Genomic DNA, 17,562 nt, shown 5'->3' with positions numbered 1-17,562 from the left:
CCCCTATTCTTCTTCCTTTTTTTTCCCATCTCCTCTTTCCATTTCCTTTCATGTCTTCTTTCCCTCATCAGCATATTTCTGTCCGTAGACATAATGTCAGTGTCTCCTCGTGTCTCCTGGCTTCTCTGTCCCTTTTTCTTTCTTTTAAAATGTCATATCTGTGTTGCATTTTGTTGTCCTGTCACGTCCTGTCCTGCTCTGTCTCCTCAAATAAAGCGTCAGTGAACCTACCTGCTCTGAACCTCTGCTTATGAGTCTAGCCTTACTGTCTGTGTTTGTGCCCACACATGAATATTCATGGTCGTGCCTGCAAAGGAGACACATACAAAGAGGCAGTGTGTGTTTGTGTGTGTGTGGAAGAGAGTGACTGGTTCGCAGATGGAGCTTCTACTCTTCGCCTCATACTGTATACTCAGCAGCAGGAGCGCACACACACACACACAGCACTGTAGATGAGAGGAGAGGGCTGTTCCTTGATCCGTGTATTGTTTTGGAGATTGCCAGAGAGCCTTCTGAACTGAGTCACTTTTATTTTGCTGAAAAGAGAAGTTTGTTGTAGCAGCAGCTGCTGGGATCCTGCCTTAATTGCCTTGATTCCTTAGGTATCTCCGCCCCTTTGTTCTTAACTGTGTGTTTTTATAAGAGAGCAGATCCACAGAGGCACCCGCGATGTAAAGTGCTGTAGTTGGAACATTTCTACAGGGAACCCTTCGAAGTCGAAGAGCAATACCGACTGAAACATTAAGTGAGCTTCCATCCACCTAATTTTAAAGTGACCTATATACAATATTCTGCCAAAACAATTCACTCAGCCATCCAAATCATTGTATTCAGGTGTCCCAATCACTTCCATTCAAGATTCAAGATTCTTTATTTGTCACGTGCATAGTTATACAAGTACAACACGCAGTTAAATGTGACCTGATACGATCCACGACTGTGCAAAAAGGGGAAATGGTGCAGAACCTTCTGCCTGATTGCAGAATTTGTAACAGTTTATTGCTGGGATGGGACGGGTCCTTCCATATCTGAGCTGCTCTAGTCCAGCATCTCCTGGTGTAAATGTCCTGTAGGGAGGGGAGAGCAGCCCTGCTGCAGCGTTCTGCTGTAAGGATCACTCTCTGAAGAGCTCTTTGGTCCTTAGCTTGGCTGTTCCCATACCAGGAGCAGGCCACAGGTGTATAAAATCAAGCATGCTTCTGCAAACATTGGTCGCTCTAAGGAGCTCAGTGAATTCCAGCTTGGTACCGTGATAGGATACCACCTGTGCAATGTCCAGTCTTGAAATTTCCTCACTACTAACTATTCAATGGTCAGCTGTTAGTGGTAATATAATAAGTGAAAGTTACTGGGAATGACAGCAAAGTGGTAGGCCAGGTAAAATCACAGAGCGGGGTCAGCGGGTGATTCACTGGAAAAGCTGATAGAAAAGGTTCTTGTATAACATTTTTGTCTATTAATAAAGCTGCCAGTAACCATAGATGGATTCAAGTTATAGTTATTGAGTCATTTATAAGTTATGAGTCATTTCTTCTTTGATGTGTTGCCCTCTGTCATTACTTGGCATCTGTGTCCCGTGTCTCTGTGTCCTTTCTCAATCTGTTGTGTCTGCTGCTGAATGGGAAGATCACATAGGAAAACAGTTCGTTCCAGTATTTTGTACTTTGAGAAATAGTCTTAAATCATCTATGATCTCATCATCATACCTGTCTTTTCACAATCCTGATTGGTTGGGTAACCACTTGCTCCCGGCAGGAAAAACAACCTTGACCGGAAGTCATTACACCTTCATCTCTCAATAAATACACAGTGTCACAGAAACAGTCCAATGTCTGGCTTTGCTAAAATAAATGGCGACAGAAGGTAGTGCAATATTTATGACAAGACAATAACAAGTCCTGCCAAACCTCAAATCTAATGAAGCTCTTAGCAGCGCACAATGTTGACTCGAGGCAAAAAGCTGTGCTGTGCTTTTATGCAAATACAGGCATTTTTGTTTGAAGCTGATATCTAGCATTAATATCAAGCTTTGCTGCCTTGAATGTTTAGAAGAGTTTCATATTTTTATCTGCTAAAATAGAGCAAGAGTTTGTATTTTCAAAATAAAAGAAGCAAAAACAAGCTAGAAGGTTAATGTCACTTTGTTTGGTGAAGACTAAATAGCGAAAGATTGGGTCCAGTAAGAATTAAGCACATTTATTCTGCTCATATAGCATATCAAGACTCACACTTTTCTCTTTAGCTGAAACTAACAGCACCTGTACTCATTAATTGTCATTTTGGTTGCAGACTTTGGCCCCAGGCTGTTTGCAATGTTTTTTTTCTTTTTCTTTTTAATTGAATTCTTAATGAATTTCTGTGAGCTGCTTCCTTGTTACTTGTCCTGCAGACACAGAATTGAAGGGATGGCTGCTTTACTGCACCCACATAATCACTTTTTGTGAGGAAAACAGGGGTTTAGTTCTTTCTGCATGCTCAAATTAGAGATGAAAAAGTTGGTGGGTTGCACAAAGGATGCAGAAATTGTGGCTAACTAGATGGGTAACTTGCTAAGCAGCAAGCAGTACACATTCGTGTGTGACTACTGCTGTGCAGCTTAGAGTAATGTGGTTGAGCACTGAGAGGCTGGCCAGCTTTGTCACGGGTACAGCATGGATTACAGCTGGCCATGCTGTTTCTGGCTGTAACTGGTTAGATCGTATGGTGTTGAGGAGGGAGTACTTTCACTGTGTGTATAGCTTCTGCCTGACTGCTTGAACAGCTGTGTCAAGTCTAGGGGCATCCACATATAGTAAACTGTTTGGACATTTGGTACATTGATAAGAATTAACCCAAAGTCGTCTTTAGTCATAACTCTGTGATATCAGAAATCTTTTCAACATTTTCTCCCCAGTCTTGGCAAACAGAGGACAAAATAATGCAAGTAAGGTCGTAAGTTTCCACGCACTCATCATGAACTTAGGTGTCATCATAATTTTGGGTTTTTAATCATTTCTTTAAACTGTTCTTTTCCAGAGTGGAATAATTGTATAGCACAAATCTGACTTTAATAATGACTTTAAAAGGAAGATTTGGGTTCAGACGTTGGAAATTATATTGAGTTTTCTGTATTCCAAACAGGCTCAAAAGTAAACATATAACTTACCTAATATTTGGTTTAATGTCTCCTAGCAAGTCGCACAAGTACTAAATGCTTTTAGAAGCCATTGACAAGCTTCTGGTATAATTCTGGCTGAATATTTGTTCACTATTCTTGGCAGAATTAGTAGAGATCATTTAAATTGGCACGAACCAGACTTTTGGGCATAGTCCACAAATTTTCAATGGATTGAGGTCTTGGATTTGGGAAGGCCATTCCAGCAGTTAAATTGTAGCTTGCTTTATCTATTCCAAAAGCAACCTTGATGTGTTGTTGGGATCATTGTCTAGTTGGAACATGCACCTGTATGTAGTTCTCCTTCTTCATTATTCTAACCACTTGTACCATGGTAAATGGACTCCTTCTTATATAATGCTTTTCTACTCTCCCAGAGCACTCAAAGCTCTTTATACAACATGCCTCATACCCCCATTCACTCCCATTCATAGAAGCACTTTCTTCTTTACTTAAATGCTTTCTATCTAGCATTCACACCAAGGGCGTAGATTTGGTTTTGGCATCGGTGGGGACGGATGATTCAACCACTGAACCCTGCCCTGTTTCTGTTTTTTTCCTTTTTGTCTTTGCTTCTTGATAAAAAAAGGAGAAATATACTTGCTTACAGATGATATTCTACATGCTTTTAAACCATTTAAAATTACAATTCATAGTTTTATATGTGAAGCACTAAGGGAACACTGAATGTGACCTGCTGGTTTATGTCCATAAAACTACTCATCTAAGATTACCACAAAGTAAAAGATCTCTCAGCAAAATTCTGCAACATTTTAGGCACTATTGCCCCGATCAAATCAGTGAGCTGGGATTTTTTATTCTAAACATGAACTACTGTTACAGCAACAGACATGGACTACTGGTGCCCCACACAACAACTCAATGTCCACTATGTGAAGGAGCCAAACTGGAGCCTGCTCCTCTTGTTAACTGAGACAAACTGCTGGTATATTTGTTTTCCATCTATACTGTCCAGTCTCTCCTGGTGAACATGGTACAGCCTCTGTAAATTAATATCCTGGCTTGCTCGAGGCTGCTGTTTTCTCTGACAGTTTCAATCAAAATTAGAAATGCTACTCTGGGACTGAGATAACTAATAGTGCTGCCTGTTGTGCAGTTAGTTTCCAAAACACGTTATTCATGGTTACATACAATTTTAGACTGATGTGGGCCAAAGCCTAGCATAGCCTGTAACGATATGATGATGGACACATTTTATGAGTGAACTTGACTTTAAGTGACTTACAGGTTTCTTTGAAAAATACTTTCTTATATCCAGGTTCTTCCTTTTTGCTGCCATCCTCCTCTCCTCCTTGCAGGTCCTCGCAGCGCAGGCTTGCCGCTGCTAAAACTAAACAGAGCTCCCTGAAAGGCACAGCCAATCACATTGGCCATATTTGTCACATGAGGTAGGACTCCAGTAGAGAACGTAATTTAACTCTTTCTGCACCGCTGGGTAAATGAGACATTGACAGATCGTTTTTTTCTTTCTATCGGGTTTGTTTTTCTTTACTCGAAGAGATCAAATTATTGGTGGGGACAATTCAATAATCACTGGATATTGGTGGGGACATGTCCCTTCCGTCCATGCCAAATCTACACCCTTGATTCACACACATACATACTCCAAATTGTAACTTGGGGTTAGTATCTTGCCCAAGGATAGGGCTGTAATGGTCCAGGTGAGCTCCAGTGTTTTCCTATACCTTCCTGTGTTCTCTGGTATCCGCCCTGAACGGAGAACTTGTCATGCTACCTGCTCAGCTCACCTGTTCCTGATCCACAAGCTATCGGCAGCTTCCTCATCTTTCCTTTGCCAGTTCTTCAGCTAAAACCTCATGTTGGTAGCAGGCCTCCTCGTTTCAGGTTCTTTGTGAAAGACTCGTACCTACCTTACCTTCTCTGCGCTTCTAGTTGCCACGTTTCTCCATCATTCTACTGCCCGCAGCTCAGGATCTTCTGGACGCTGATCTCCATGACAAGAGTTCATTTTATCGCTGCGCACTTCAGTGCTCAGGTTTGCATCATTCACCATCTTGCTTGTCCTCCTGCCACCGTCTCTTGTGAATCTCTGGAAAACCAGGTTGGGATCTTCCTTCTCACTCACCACTCTGGGAGCTCACCTGGCCATCCACCTCCCCCAGAGCTGTGTACGGTCCACCAGCAAAGTAAGACTGCTTTCCAATACTCCTCACTTCTCCTGTCTAGTTTCCCCTACAATCCTCTCTAACCACAATCTCCCTCTGCCCAGTTCAGACCTGCTCTCCTCTGTGTTGGCATTAATTCCTGTGCTCAATTAAAATCAACTAGTGGAAACCTTACCATTGCCTTCTGTACTTGAATCTGCTTTTGGCTTCTCGCACTAGCCTCCGGGCTCTACTGACAGTAGCAGCAGGGACTGAACCACCAACCTCCCGATCTGCTCTACCTCCAAAGTGGGGACACATCTGAACAACTTGTACTTGCCTACAATTGTTTGAACTAATGATTTTTGAATCTGCAGTTGTGTAGAAAGCGCCCATTAAGCTTTTAGAGTTGACTTCCCAAAGCCATGACCTCAAACCTATTGAAAATTTATAGACTATACTTAAAAAGCCTGGTTTGTGCCAACAAACCAGCTAATTTAAATGAAATCTACCAATTCTGCCAACCAAACATGGTTGCTGGTGAATGCAGCTGCGTGAACCAGCTCTTCACTTGTTCTCCCAGTTGCACTACTAAACTTAGGAACCTCCAATACAACGAAGAAGGACAAACAGGGGATAACACAAAGCATGCATGTTGCCTTGTGCCTCGTTTCTTGCACGACACAAGGTAAACACAGATTAGCATCCTGGTCCAGTCTCACTTCCCACCACTGAGAGATTTATTTGCAGCATCTAGGGAGGTCAAAGCGGTGGATACCTTCATTATGTGTTCATTAAAGCCCCCCCACAGAAATACCCTCCACATCAATCCCAATTCGGGGCTCATTTCTCTCAGGCCTGTACGAGTTAAACAGCACTGACTGACACAAAGGAACGGTGCATTATTGGATTATTTGAGACAGCGCAGAGCCGCTGGGGTGTAATTTACCAGCATCTAAACCACAGCTGTACCTGGAGATTTAGAGGTGAGAAGGGGAGAACAACACCAGCAATCACACATAACGAGGAAGCGGAACTCGTACACCATTTATAAAACACACAAATGATAAACACGCACTTTTTCCAGCCTTCATATTGGCTTTGACACGGCTCCGTTTATGGTTTTATAGATGCGTTGTATGTATTTTCTATCTTTATTGGGTATATTTATCTGTGACACCAAAGTCCCAGCATGACGTAGGTTGAAATATGGCGCCATAATGCATTAGCGCCCTCAGCTACCTCCGTGCAATTGCTGATGTCGAGATGACAAATCCTGAGCTATATGTTGCATAGCTCGTATTTTTTTCTGTACACAGTATAGATGCTTGAATGCAATAAAAAGCATGCACTCCTTCATTGCTGCATGCCTCAACACACATCCCGAAATTCCTTCCTTTGAATTCTTCCCCAGCATGAGACTTTATGAATTAGCCTCGGGCTTCCTGCTATCACATGCAGTATATACTGTGTATATATGCTAATCTATATAAGACAAGGCTGCAGCCCTCTGCACTGCTTTCTTCTGCTGCCCTTCTTTACACACACATCCACTCCTGCTGGCTCACAGCAGGGGGAGAAAGGGTGGGTGACAGATAACCATGCATGAATACTGTACAGCAAATGAGCCATGAACCGGTTAGCACGAACCATTAGTTTTATTTTTTGAAGTGGTGTTTTTCACTTTGACTTTCCGCTGGTGAGTCACACACCGTCACAAATAAATGGCCGTGTTGTTTGGGGAGGTTAAAAAAACACAACAAGGAACTTAGCTGTCTGTAAATGTGCAGTCTATGAATTTTCTTCCAACATATGTTACAAACAGTAGTTCACAACCTTCAATCAAAGATTCCTCAAAGCCACAACTTGTATATTTTGTCCAGCACCAAGAAGTGTGTGCCAGTCAGTATCCAGTTTTATTCACATTCAGTCGAGCAGTTTTTACCTTTTCCATTCCCTGCTGCTTTTTCTGGCATTTTATAGCCTTCGCTGAATCCCTGAAAACTGAATATCATTGAGCCGCCCACAGCGAAACACTCACTGTGTCATCATTTTTTTAACTGAATGCCTCCCATCTGTTTCAGGGAAAACAAAACAAAACAAAACCGTGTAATTGATGCATGATATTCACTCCTCAGCGTTAGATAAAACAGACAGATGATGAAGAAAAGGATGGTGAGGAGAAGTAGAAGTTTTGCAGATTGTTGATCGCTGACACTCACTTAAAACAATGAAGAGCTTTACATTACTCACTCTTGCTTTCCTGTCATTACAGTTTAATGTAAACCTTGAGACACAAACAGTTTTTTTTATAATGGGAACTCCCCCTTTGTACATTTTCCTGAGGGTTGCTGACAGAGTTTGTGAATCACTTCTTACTCTAAATTAACTGTCACGTTTTGAGCTAGCCTGAGAATAAATTAGCATTTAGTTTTCATACGTATCAATCAATATGACGACTAATATCCTGTCATGCAGGGAACATAAACTAATGTAACATATTGCGTGAAAATAGTTATTTAATATTCCCACTTGATCCCAGTTCTTTTGATAAATTCGTGAAAGAAAAATAAACTTGCTAGCACCCTGTGAGGTTAGAAACTCCATTGCTGACAGGAAAATAATTTCTAATACTTCAAATTTATTTATATGTACAAAGTTTCAAGTACTATGACTTGGACTTCAAAAGTGATTTCTGCTCTCCTCATTTCATATCCCGAAAAGGCGAATCATCGTAATCTGGTTAAATTATAACTTTGGAACAAAGTCAAAAAAACTTGTGTGTTTGTAACCTGTGTAATTCTCCCAGACTTCTTACGGGATTTAGTGCGTCCACTTGCAGCCACAGTCTTTGCAGTCTGTGGTGTTGTGTGTCTAACTAAAGAGTGATGAGTAAGAGGAAGCTTATGGAAAAGGGTAAACTGTCAGTTGGGTGGCTAGATCTGTGTCATCAAATTCACTTGTCTCACACACACAGACCCACAAATGAAAATTTGCACATCTTGTCCTCTTTGACCTTCTTTGTTTTATTGTCTCTTTCTCTCTCTCTGTATTTATGTCTCTGTGTCTTGGCCAGCGTTTCTGCTCATCTCCTTGGCAGTTCTGTTCTCCCTACTGGCACTATCTGTACTGTGTCTTGACCCATGGGCGCCAAGTAATGTCTTGGGCCTCTCCACAGTCTCCTAAACCAAAAACCTTGATGCACCAGTTGTTGTTGGGACTGGACCCTCTAAGCTGCCAGGCTTAAAAGGTGCCAGAGCTGGCACAAGGGATGATTTAAAAGATATGTCAGAGGCTGATCGTGGTAGGATGACTTGTGATGCGGGTTGGTGTAATTCTGTAGAGAGTTATGGGATGGCCTGGGGGTGGGATGTTTGGGAAAGACACCCATGGTGCTGTAAGAGGAGAGTGCAGTGACAGAAAGAAAGGTAATTACTATTTTTAACAACTTGGGAAACTGCAAGACAAGGGTGTTATGTGCATGTATATGCAGGGCTAAGTGGTTACTTGCTGGGGGTGGGGAGGATCCTGCAGTCCAGCAAAAACAGCGAGGAAGAGCGACCAGTGACAGGTTTGCCTACAAATCACAGAATCATCTTCCATTTGCCTTCTCAGGAAAAAGCTGGCTGCTCCGGGGGCTGACACACTCTTGTTTTCCTGCCATTACAGTTTAATATGAATCTTGAATCACAAACAGGAGAAGATCGGGGCTCCATTTTTCTTTTTAGCTTATGTTGTGAGTTTTATCATGGGAACTCCCACTGTAGTAAATATTTCCTGATGGTTGCCAGTAGAATTTGTAAATCACTCCTTACTGTAAATTGACTGTCTAGGTAAATTAGTATTTAGTTTCTCTTCACTATTCAGGCTGAAATCCTATTCATGTTTTGCGGGCTTCTACATTCATATCAGGCTCGGCTAATCCGGAGTGTAGCACTGGTCTGACTGATCCCAGGGTACGTAAACAGTGATGCAGCTGCAGTTGCTAGGAGTTCTTAAATTAGCCCTGGGGACTTTCTCGTAAAGAAACAAACACTGTGGCTAAGTTTAAGTGCTGCGAAGCAGGTGCCATATTTCTTCAGTGGTCCCTTTTTATGGACGTTGCAACACAGAATCTATTTTGGCTCTGTGCATAAATGATGCTCTGAGTGTCGTGTCCATCACCGTTTCAGCTGTTCAAAACTAGATAGTCCTGATGTGCCTGGGAAACATATTAGTCATACCAAATGGGAATGGGAAAGCGTTTGCTTTTCTACTCTTACACTAGAAATACACTGGGTATTGGGCACCGCTGAATTTGTAAGTGTGGTCAAAACAATAAACAGTCTCTAATGTTATGGTAGTTTCATTTTAACGAAGAGAGACAGAGTATCAACCAACAATCAAGAAAAACATGTTACATAAAAGTTATAAATAGATTTGAATGTCATTGAGTGAAATAAGTATTTGATCCCCAACAAGCAGCCAGAACTCTGGCTCCCACAGACTGGCAGTGTGGCCATGCGGCACACAGATCACAACCAACCAACCAACCAACCAACCAATCACAGATACTCCTGATCTCTACTTGTATTTTGTATAAGGCATAATTGTCAACAGCTGTTAAAGGTCAGGGACAAGACTGTCGATCTGCACAGGCTTGAATGGGCTACAAGAGCATAAACAAGAAGCTTTATGAAATATAACAACTGGTGCGATTATTTGGAAACGGAAGAAATAAAAACCATCAATCACCCTCGGCTGGGAGCTCCATGTAGTTTTGTGCTGCTTCACCACCTTCCACATAGTGATGTTGGCAGATGGGCCAATTGTGGTCATGGGGTTACTGACCACTCAGAGCTCTTCATCAGTCTCTTGACTACAAGTCACATTTAACCCATAAATTCACATACACAATGTACTTGAAGTACTTTATGTACCTCAAATCCATCGTTAACTAACCAAACATGCATGTATTTGAAAGTAGCTGGAACACCTACAAAAAAAAGCCACATAGGCGCAGGTAGAATATACTCCAGATTCAAGACCAGGATCTTCTCCTTATCAAGCACCACCTGTTCCCCACTCATACAGTACCAGCTTGTCATTCACACAGTAAGCCTGTGCTGAAATCAATCCATCAAAAAATAAAAAAAAAACATGTACTCTATATTATATAGGATATATATGCCACGTTTTAACATTCTATATAGCGTATATTATAATCTGAATATAGACTTATACAGCTGCACTTCTTGTTGGAAATCATCAGAGAAATCATCCACTGCTGGCCATTAGAAAAAAGAGAGGTTTAAGACACTTCCATAAAGATTTTTGCTTGATATGAAAAGTAACATTTGATGGTATATTGGTGAAAATATGTGTTAAAAGTAGTGATGGGCATTTCAAGAAAAAGTGCGGGTTTTACTGGGAATTTTTTTAATGAATTTTTTGATTATTTCAATATCATGGCCACCCCAAAATGGTGTCAGATGTTAGTGCATAGTTTAAGAGAAATTCGAGTCCTAACTGCAGAGCACCACACATGCTTTACTGGTCTGATGCATGCAGTCAATAATGTGTTCTTCTATTTTTGTCGCTAATGGGACTCAGCAAACAACTTCTAGGTGCATTGATGGGAAAATATTGGCAATGAAAAACACGTTTTAGACAAAAAAAACAGCTGCAAAAACTTTATGAGTATTTGAAAATTTGAAAAATACACTTTACAGCTCTTTTTTTAATTTATTGATGAATGTTGAAGAATATAAACATATATATATATATATGTATTTAATATTCAATATATAAATGCAGAAATGTTTGTGCCTCTGAATCGCTTCACCATCAGTCAATTACCTCTCAGGGTCCTTTACATATAGTCGAGTGGATTTCATTAGTCTTTCTTTGAAATTACTTACAAAAGCTTGTACAGTCACACGCCTTGCTTGATTTGAATAAGAATTGTGTGGTAATTTCATTGTTGCTACTTAACTCAATTCTTATTGGCTATATAATCACTGAATAGGTGAACAGCTTGATAAATGACAGGTAGAGAGGTAAGATGTGATTAATTGCCATAATTTACCATATTGCTACATCCTTGGCAACTGAGTGATGCCCTGCTGCCAGCTTCCCACCTGTGTCATTCAGCCTGGGCATTCATAAATTTGCCCTCCGGGATCAAAATTTGAACATGGGCCAAAAGAACAGAAAAGGTATGGAGATGTCAGCTGAAGTTAGAGGCAACTGCCAGTTCTCTCACAAGATTAAATGCACTCTAAATCTGTAGCTACTCCTGCCTTTCACAATCACCTGCTCAAACCCCCAAAGTGCTAAACTTGTTTTTCTTTCTTTCTTTTTTTAAATTTAGGCTTTAACCAGTGTAGTCTTTAGAGATTGAAACAGTTTTTATCTGACAGAGTAAGAGAGTCTTGGTGGAAGTGGTAATTACAGGATGTTAGCTGAGCAAGCAGTCAGCACAAGTATGTTTATTTTTTAAAAGGAATGACTTACTTGGATAATTGGTGGGTCCAGAAAATTTTAGGCATCATTGATGGAACATCAGAAGTGTCACCCAAAAAATACTACTCAAGGTCATAATGCTCAAGTTTTTCTATACATTTTACGCACAAGTCATGGTCTTCTTCAGCAAGTTGAGGCTACGTCCAGGGGTATAATTTCCAGGGGGGATAAGGGGGTTATGACCCCCCAGTAATCAGACCCAACCAATATAACCCCCCCAATAAAATTATGAATTATCTTGCATAAATAGGCTGTTGATTTTCTTTACTCATTTCAGGTATTACCAGCAAAATAGTTGCATGTTTAATCATCTTGAAATTTACCCAGATTTATTTATTTATTTAGACAGAGATCTTGACCCCCCCAATGTTCAGCACAAAGTTACGCCGATGGCTACGTTGACACTAATCCGGATAAATTTGAAAAACGGCGTTTTTGTCTAAAAACGCTCCGCATCCACACTATCGTTTTCAATCGTTTTCATCCACACTGAAAACGCTACGTTCCTGTACTGTGCATGCGTGAAACGTAAGACGATTCAGCTTGTGTCATTTCCGTCTGACGTTTATTTACTTTCCAGCTCTTTGACACGTTGCAGCAAAATGTCGAGGAAAAGTGCCAAGTTTAATCTGGAGCTATCTGGAGCGTGTACAAACTTTAATAGGGCTGTCAAAATTGAGAGCAAACAAAACAACTGCTGTACAGTGCCGTCCGCCATCTTAGTTGAACTGGTCACATGACTGCATCATATGACTAAAATGCGTCATCGTTTTCGAAAGCCTCGGTTTTCGCAGTCCACTGTGACCCTAAAACAGCATTTTCAAATGTATCCACTTTGGAGAGCATTTTCAAAACGCTCAGTTTTCCTTGACCAAAAACGCGGACAGTGTGGACGGGAGGCCAAAACTGAGAGAAAAAGATGCGTTTTCAAACACACTCTTTTCAAAGAGTGGACATGGCCTGAGTTCTCATGTTGGATTAAATGTTCCTCCAGGTTACTTAATTGATAATGCTGTTATTACAGTAACTAAAACTTCTTATAAGGGAGGGTTGGCTGCACTCTAAGACTGTAGTTAGAAGGATGGACTATGTACTAGTATTGTATTGTAAACACCTTTCTTTGGGTTTTTAGTGAAAAAATATTTTTTAATTAGCATTAAACACAAAATACAGCGTTTGTTGATGATTGTATCATTTGCTTTGAAATATGAAGGGATCATAAAATAGACTGTGCTAGTCAGTGCAGCAGATGCTGACACACTGGGTGGAGTTGAACTTTTTTTCTGACACAACCTGGTTTAATTATGGCTGTGATCCCCTTCAAATCGACTCTTTGCACTTAGAGTCCAGTACTCCTAATATGATTGGAGTATTCTTGATTTGTAGAAGACTTGATCTGATCAACTTTGCATCTACCATGTATGCTAGATAGAAGCTGGACATAACAGCATTTCCAACAAAGTTGCAGGCGAGCCAAAACTAATAGGCAAATAGTGCACGTACAGTGAGCTTGTGTTTGTTGGTGTGGCCAAAGTTTTTTCAAGTATGTAGGCCGGTACCACAGAGTACTTATAATAGACCTCAGTCTTTATATGCAGAATGACTTTATGAAACGCAACCCCGTGATTGACAAAAAACAAACAAACAAAAAACCAACAAACTCTGAGGACACACCTGATCAAGCTCCTGAGCTGATGTGCCAGTTCAGGTTTAGGAGGTAGAGCAGATGTAACAGGGTCATAAATTACATATTGTTATAATTACACAAATTTTATTTGCCAGTTTATACCTGACTTTTAGGACCTTCAAGCCTGTAGTTATACATAAAGTACTTCAGCTGGAGCCCCTCCTCATTGTTTTTCTTCTTCTTTGGTGCAACCCTATAAATACAGTGTAGCCCTTTGGCCTCTCCCCTTTTCTACAATTGCCCTGTGGGAGAGGTTGGTGTCATTTCTTTCTAGATACTGTACAACACACATATAATGTATATTTAGCGACCCTATTGTTTCTGATTGTGTGCGTTTTGTTTTTAGTTCAACTATTGTGATCATTGTGCCTGTCTTTGCTAGATGCTGTAAATGTGTAGTACGTGTGCGTCACATATGTGTTGTGGGGACAGTCTATGCTAGCATGAATAGATAATTCTTGCTAGCTTGGAAGTTGTGGTGGGTTGAGCTAACCCTCTTCCCTACTGTTTGCATTTGGTTGCAGGAGCTGGAGTGGGCAAGTTAATGACTTGGAGGTCTTTGTTTCTTTTACCTTTCATTGTCAGACACAACACAGGAACACACCGCTTACACTGATCATCTAATAATTGAAAGGCTGGTTTTTCCATCCCTAACCCCAAGTTGCTCTCAGATGAATCCTTCAGAGTGTAAAGGTTAGAGAGAAAGTACTTATTTAGAAAAAGCACAGGGGGCAGGGAAAGTGTGGTAGTGTAAATACAGCAAGTTGTACAAAGTGCTTTGAGCACTCAGGTAGAGTATACCAACGTCTTTGTACTCAGCTACATCACTCAACAAAGTCAACAGGACCACATCATCCACAAAGCATAGATATGATCCTGACACCACCAAACCTGATACCTTCTAGGCCCTGGCTGTGTCCAGAAGGTTTTGCAAGAAATAACAGTTGGACACTGACACCCAACGGGTCTAATAGCACCAAAACGCTCCCAAACCAACTTTCCAAGTGATTTGGTTGAATTCCTTCTCCAAGGCCACAAAGTATATGTAGGCTGACTGGACAAACTACCACACACCCTCAAGTATCCTTGAGAAGTTAAGGAGCTGGTCCATTGTTCCATGAATACAAACTTTCAAGACAATTCATCAAATATATTAATATTTTATTTTTATTTTGTACATATTTTTTGTCTTTGTTCAGGTTAACTGCACACATCTGGGAATGTGCATTAGTTCAATATGGTCAGTTTGGTAAGAAACCGAGACACAGTGGGTCAATAATTTTGTCTTATTGGAAGAACGAACAAATGCCATCAGAAATGCTACACGTGGAGCGTTTGAGTGGTGTGCTTGAGCTGCAGGAAACTGAGCTCCAGCCTAAATTACAGAAAATGAAACTAAGAAGAACAGACAGCGTCTTGTTAGCTGTGGCATTAAAAGTGAGTATGTGCCTGTTCTAAGTAGAGAAAAGTGAGTTCTGGGTAAATTTACATGATGTTTAATGTACTTTACTAGAGCGTTTAATTAGCTAGCTGTCTAGCCTGTCTTCCATACTGGTGTCTGTACACAACCTTACAGTGCAGTTTAGGCCCATTAACAAAAGTCTTGGTGTAAACACTCCTGTTTCATTCTGCGTGATATGACCCCATGATTATGTGATGTTGTGTTTGTGTGCAGATAACATGACGGCAGAGATAGGAGGTCCTGACTGAATCAGGCTATGTGTCACAGCATCTGTATGTCCTCATCACAGCGGAGAACGCAGCACCAACAGCCTTGTTTAGTTCAACTCTTTAAGGCAACATCACTTTAGATGTTTTGGAGTGGAGGTGGCTCGGTCTGAACTGGTATAACATATGAGAGGTGATAGATGGGAGATAGGGGAGGAGGCGACGGTGAATCTCAGACGTGGAAGGAGGGATCTGAATGACAGAGGGGGAGGAGAAAAGGGAGGGAAAAAGAAGAGCAAAGGGGAGGGTTTAGGGAAATAGATTTCAGAAAGAGTGAGGGAGGGAGTGTCTGTGTGTGTGTGTGTGTGTGTGTGTGTGGGTGAGAGAGAGACAGACAGAGCGAGAGAAGGGAGGGAGTGAGCGTGTGAAGCACGCTGCCAGCACACGCTCGGTAAATGCACTGTGAACGGGAAAATGCCGGAAAGCGAGTCACACACTCACATTAACACACACACACATGCCCGTCGTCTGTGTCACACACCCTCACACCGGTACACCTTCAAAGTATATACACATGCACACACACCCATCTCCCACATTCACTCCCTTGCACGTGTGCACTGGGGCTGAGAGAAGCCTTATACCGGAGACACAGACTTTCCTCTCACACGGACGCCGACTGTGCAGATGGACTCGGCAGAACCACACCACACTGCTGTCACCCACCAGTAGACACTTTTGCACGCGCACCGGCAACACAGCACCCACCGTAAGGCAGAGCTACCTGCTTGCACACACCCCCCTTCCTCTGTCACTCCCTTCTCCTCATCACCTCTCCCTCCCACCGTCTCTCTCTGTCTTCCTCTATTCATTCATCTCTCTTCCCCCCCGCTGTGAAGTGGCATGAGTTTCTGAAGGACACAGCGCTCGCTCTGCTGTGGTGTAGTGCGCTGCTGTTAGAGTTGGAGAGCCTGATCCGACAGGGGGGATAGATAGACTCACTGCACTCCCTCCCTCTCTCTCTTTCCCTCCCTCTCTCTCTCTCCCCCTCTGTGTCGCTGTCTGTCTCTCTGTCCCCGCGCTCTCTCGTTCATGAATGTCACCTCTGTCTCTGGGAAATGCTGGATTTGTCAAGTCTCCGTCTTTTTCCCTGTCTTCTCTCAGGGCGCGGGTGAACGCGACGGGGATGCCAGGGGAGCCTGAAAGATGCCGAGGAAACAAGCCGCGCTCCGTCCAGCAGAAGCCGCATCCCTTCATCAGCTTGCGGAGCTGATACCTCAGGTCGGACAGTCACTACTTCTTCCTCTACTTCTCTTGCTCTGACTGTGTTTGAGGTGGAGAATTTTTACAGGTGAAGGCAAAGAAAGGACGGGAGTCACAGGCTGTCCCAACAGTGATACTCCTGTCTTTTTGGAGAGTTAATGTTTGGACCCCTTGTTTTTTGTCCCAGTGAACTGCATCAGGCTTCTTATTTTTGGGACTGAGCAGGTGAAGAGGACTAAATTTCATCTTTTTTTTATGGTTCTTGTTTTATAATGCGACGAGTCCCGTTTTAGACGGGGTTGAGACAAACTTCATTTGTGCTCGGAGTACTCTTAGACTGGGACAGAGATGTCAGAGGGATAGCGGCTAGACTGCACTGGAATTTGGGTGGATAACAACATGACTCGTCCTGGCAGAGGTAGAGTGACGTGCGAAAGCTTTACTTGAACCGGTCTCCCAACCACAACGCACAAATCCCAGAAGGACATATAAAGGCAAACGACCACTCATCCAAACCTCCGTGAGCAGTGGTTGTCAGACTTGGGAGGGCTTTTAAAGGATCCACCCTTCTCTTTCCTCCACCTCCAACTCTTCCTCCCTTTCTCTCCTTATTTTTCTGCTCCCTCCCAGTTGATTCGTCCTAGGAAGCCCCCTCCTCCGCTCTGCACCCCTCCCTCAGCGGTGCTCCGTCGCCCTGGGTGAGTGGGCAGGGGGGTGGCCCACGGTACCCCCCGACACCTGGGTGCCACCGAGCCGCCAGAGGCTGGTGAGGGGGCAGCTGGGTCAGCACTGGGAAGATGGCCGCTCTTGCCAGCTCCCTCATCCGCCAGCGCAGGGAGGTCAAGGACCCCCAGGCAAACCGGCAGATCGCCAGCAAGCGAAAGCCCTGCCCGAAGAGCAACAAGTCACTTTGCCAGAAGCAAATCCTCATATTAATATCAAAAGTTCGATTATGTGGCAGTCGAGGGAGAAAACTGGAGAAAAGACCAGGTGAGTTCCTAAAGGCCTTCCTCATTCAAATCCCGTTTTCCAGTTTGGCACTTCCCCTCTGTAACCCCCACCCAATCCCCTCTTTTTCTTTGCTCTGTTTGCTGCCCTTACTGGATAACTGAATTTTGATAGTTGACTTGCCAGACTACAGATTAATCCTCAGCTGTAAA

The 17,562-nt window shown here is 42.5% G+C and overlaps 1 protein-coding gene across 1 annotated transcript in view; it reads left to right on the top strand.

Annotated features, from left to right (window-relative positions):
* The first annotated feature begins 16,276 nt into the window (after nt 1–16,276).
* The window catches only part of fgf11a (fibroblast growth factor 11a), a 95,089-nt gene continuing 93,803 nt past the window's right edge, over nt 16,277–17,562 (top strand). Inside the window, exon 1 of the mRNA XM_031735019.2 lies at nt 16,277–17,392. Within this exon, the coding sequence (XP_031590879.1) occupies nt 17,200–17,392 (193 nt within the window). The 5' untranslated portion in view covers nt 16,277–17,199. The remainder of the gene's footprint in view (nt 17,393–17,562) is intronic.

Source organism: Oreochromis aureus, linkage group 3 (assembly GCF_013358895.1).
Source record: "Oreochromis aureus strain Israel breed Guangdong linkage group 3, ZZ_aureus, whole genome shotgun sequence".
In the NCBI taxonomy this organism is placed as follows: Eukaryota; Metazoa; Chordata; class Actinopteri; order Cichliformes; family Cichlidae; genus Oreochromis; species Oreochromis aureus.
The sequence above is the reverse complement of the archived record's forward strand: the minus strand, read 5'-3'. Positions and strand labels throughout refer to the sequence as shown.